General features: G+C 32.2%; 1 protein-coding gene across 2 annotated transcripts in view; it reads right to left on the bottom strand.

Annotated features, from left to right (window-relative positions):
- Positions 1-1449: 1449 nt before the first annotated feature.
- Positions 1450-3372, bottom strand: part of LOC123009390 (voltage-dependent calcium channel subunit alpha-2/delta-3-like) — a 16808-nt gene continuing 14885 nt past the window's right edge. For both annotated transcript variants that reach the window (XM_044405666.1, XM_044405665.1), the window contains 2 exons: positions 2421-2951; positions 1450-1667 (listed from right to left, as the gene is read on the bottom strand). In XM_044405666.1, coding sequence (XP_044261601.1) covers positions 1575-1667; positions 2421-2951 — 624 coding nt within the window. In that variant the 3' untranslated portion in view covers positions 1450-1574. The remainder of the gene's footprint in view (positions 1668-2420; positions 2952-3372) is intronic.

Below are 3372 nucleotides of genomic sequence, written 5' to 3' on the forward strand. Positions count from 1 at the left end.
GATTTAAAAAATGCTACAGGATTAGAAATAATGTACTTCAAGATACATAAAAGTCGGCCTATTACGAAATCGAAATGTGGTTTTAACACCAAAGGTCAGCTCGCTCTTCAGAATTATCACTTTTAATTTTTCCCGCTTGTGTATGTATCTAGGTGCATTCTTGTCACAAGGTCGTTTGAGAAAAGGAAGCGGAAAAATGCACTTTGTTGGAAATTTTCTTGCATCGTTGAGTAATGAAAATCAGAGCGTGATAAGACGACACATGATGTGTGCTAGCGAAAATAATATCACTCTGATTAGAACAAACAATGCTATATTTATCCCTCGATGTATTATATAACGTGTAAATAAGTACCTGTTGTTGGTAATCGGGATTAGAATTACAAAATTGACAAAAAGGTCACCTTAAAAATTCGTCGGCTTTGTTGCCTTGACTCGTAATTATATTCTTGCAAAATTTAAATGCTGAGGAAAACGATGAAATATTAATATTCTGGCCTAATTGCGACTGTCAAAATAAAAAAATTTGAAAAAATTGCGTTTTTAAATGAAGTGTTTTACTAGTTTTAATAAAATTTTTGTTTTTTTGTCAAAAATTTAATTTTACGATATTAGAATTAGTGGCGCTGCGCCACGACACCCCCGGCCAGTGGCTCTTCTCTATCAATACCTATATTCAATATGCACAAACTTAAAAAAAAAAACTGAAAACTTTACAAATTAATTATTTTCAATATATTTAAGCCGCAATTTATAACATAAGTAAAAATTTTCAAATAAAATACATATTTAAAAAAAATGTTTTTACTACCGAAGTCACGTTCAAAAAATCGAGAAAATTTATTTTTTATGTTTATTTGCATTTTTTTTGAGTCCTATTGACCTTCAGGAGTGCAAAGCGTTAATTGGTTTTACAATTTTCGATATTTTTTTCTCGTATTTTTTCGATTTAATTATTAAGGAAACAAATATTTCCAGCTAATCTGCATTTAATTATTTTGTCTTTCCCATATCTGAAGGACCACTAATTACTGAATTCTTTGGGTATTTTGTGTTATACATAAAATATACACAAAAAACTTGAAAAACCCAAATTTGTTTACAAATAAAATAGAGGAAATTTTTCATTTTACGATAATATTTATCTTGGTGTAAGATTTTTTATTTAACCGCAAATAATTGCAAATAGGGGAATTTGTGGTCAAGTTGTTGTCTCTTTAAAACGATTTGCATAAAATTTTACAATACAAACCGTTTTTTTTTTGTGAAAATGAAGCTGGATTTTATTACGTATTATTTTATTTCTCCCCTTTCGCATATAAATCACCCGCAGGTCTCTCCCAATCCCTGAACCCTACGACCAGGAAAACTGAGTTCACGCCACCGTCGAGGACTCTCAATGTCACTCAAAATCAATAGAATCTAAATCAAACAAAACTTGCTTCTATTCAAAAGTATTTATTGAGCATTACATATCGAATAGATAATGACAAAGAACAAATAATGGTAAACCTCGGATATGGTTGCGAATGGTTGAGTTTATCACAGATATTCCAAATTATCTAGATTTAAGTCTAGATTATGAGATGCACAATGGTGAGAAGAATTAAGGGAAGAAGCGAAGAAGACGCCAGAGAGGCGTCACCGCAAAGTTTGATTTCGCTTTCCTGAAAAAAAAAATTAATAAACATGCAATGATTTTATCTTAATTAAAACATAAAAATTACAATGAAATAAATACACTGTTTCCTAGTGACCTAATAGCATAATTTAATTACCCCTTAACCTTGCTATAAGATATTAATTTTGATTAAAATTATTTCTATCAATTGAGTGTCGCCTAAAACTAGGCAACCAGTAATACAATTATAAACTTTTAGATTGTTTCCAAATTATCCAAACAAGTTTTTCATGAGTCACCCTCTCGAATAATAAACAAGCTGAGAAAATTTTGAAATGTTCGCCTACGAATAACCTATTCTTGTATTTCACCTAATCTTGACCTTGTTATATACAGGGTGAGTCATTTTTGCGGTTTTGGAAGATACTCACTTATTATTCAAACTACGAATGTAATGTTTTGTCGTGTTGTATGAGTGTTAAACCTGCATTGATTTAAATTGTTTTGAAATATGTGAGGGGTTCCATTATTACAGGACCGTACTCAATTTTTTTTTCAAATGACAACCTATGTATATTTTTTGCCAGTTTTATTGGGCTGGCGAAATGCTTTAGAGCCATGTTTTGTTTTTAAATTTTGGTTGCGGCGTTGCCAGGTTATTTAATTTTATATAATTATTGTGAAAGCGGCCTTTGCTCTATCGTGTGATATAATTTTTATTTATTTTTGAAACGTAACAGGCCATAGGTCAAATTTTGAAATATTACACATATTGAAATTTTGAAGAATTTTCACTTACGTTGACGTTCCTATTGATGCAGCTCATGTAGTGCCTCCTGGTGAAATTGTTAAAAAGGGCCCTATAGCAGGCCAAAGACATGTTGTAATCCACCAGGACCGGATCCGGCATTTTCGCCATGGTATTCTCCTTCTCCACACAAACACTATTAACCACCAACAGTATCATATTACTGTTGAAAACCCTCTGGACTATAAACGGTCTGGTGCAATCGTTGGTCATACCCTTGTTGTATCCACTACTCGGAATGCTTTTCTCGGGATAATGGACTAAAGTGTAAAACCACATTTCGTAGTCGCATGGTTCTGGTTTGGTTTTTTTGAGTAAAACGCGTTGATCGAATTCTTTTTCGGTGAGTCGGGAGGGTTGTTCGGTGGTTTCCGATTCAAAATCGTGTTCGGAATCGTAACTGTGCATCTCGTGGTCTTCTTCAGGGTATGAAATGGTTTCCAATTCGGCACTGATGGTGTGAAGGAGGTAGAAGAAGGTGGCGGTGGTCCAGTGGATGAGACGAAAGAGGTGCTCCAAAGGCTGTAAAATAGGGGATGGAATTGGTGGTTAGAGAGAAGATGCACGTGGGGGTGGATTTGAAGCAACAAAAGTGAACAAAAAATAGTGTAGCGATTTTTTTTTAAGTTTTCTAGTTTCATTCAGAAACTAGAATCTTGTCAAGTTTAATGTTTAATTTAATAAAATTTAATAAAAAAAACTTCTAATCTTCTATAAACTGTTTCCACTACAAAATTAAAGACAAGAGTGGTTTAAAATTTTATTTAAAGTGAGGTTTTACATGAAATTTGTGTTGCTTTTTTCTATTTGTAGAATTTTTAGTTACAAAATTACTTTTTTTTGGGTTATTTTGTTTAGAAATCATCAAGTAAGAAAAGATTTAAATTCGAATTAGTAAATTAAATAAGCAGGATACTTACTTTTTTCTTTATATTTTAACATT

This window comes from Tribolium madens, unplaced genomic scaffold (assembly GCF_015345945.1).
Source record: "Tribolium madens isolate multiple individuals breed KSU strain unplaced genomic scaffold, Tmad_KSU_1.1 Scaffold_71;HRSCAF=194;Tcas5.2_LG6, whole genome shotgun sequence".
NCBI classification, from domain to species: Eukaryota; Metazoa; Arthropoda; class Insecta; order Coleoptera; family Tenebrionidae; genus Tribolium; species Tribolium madens.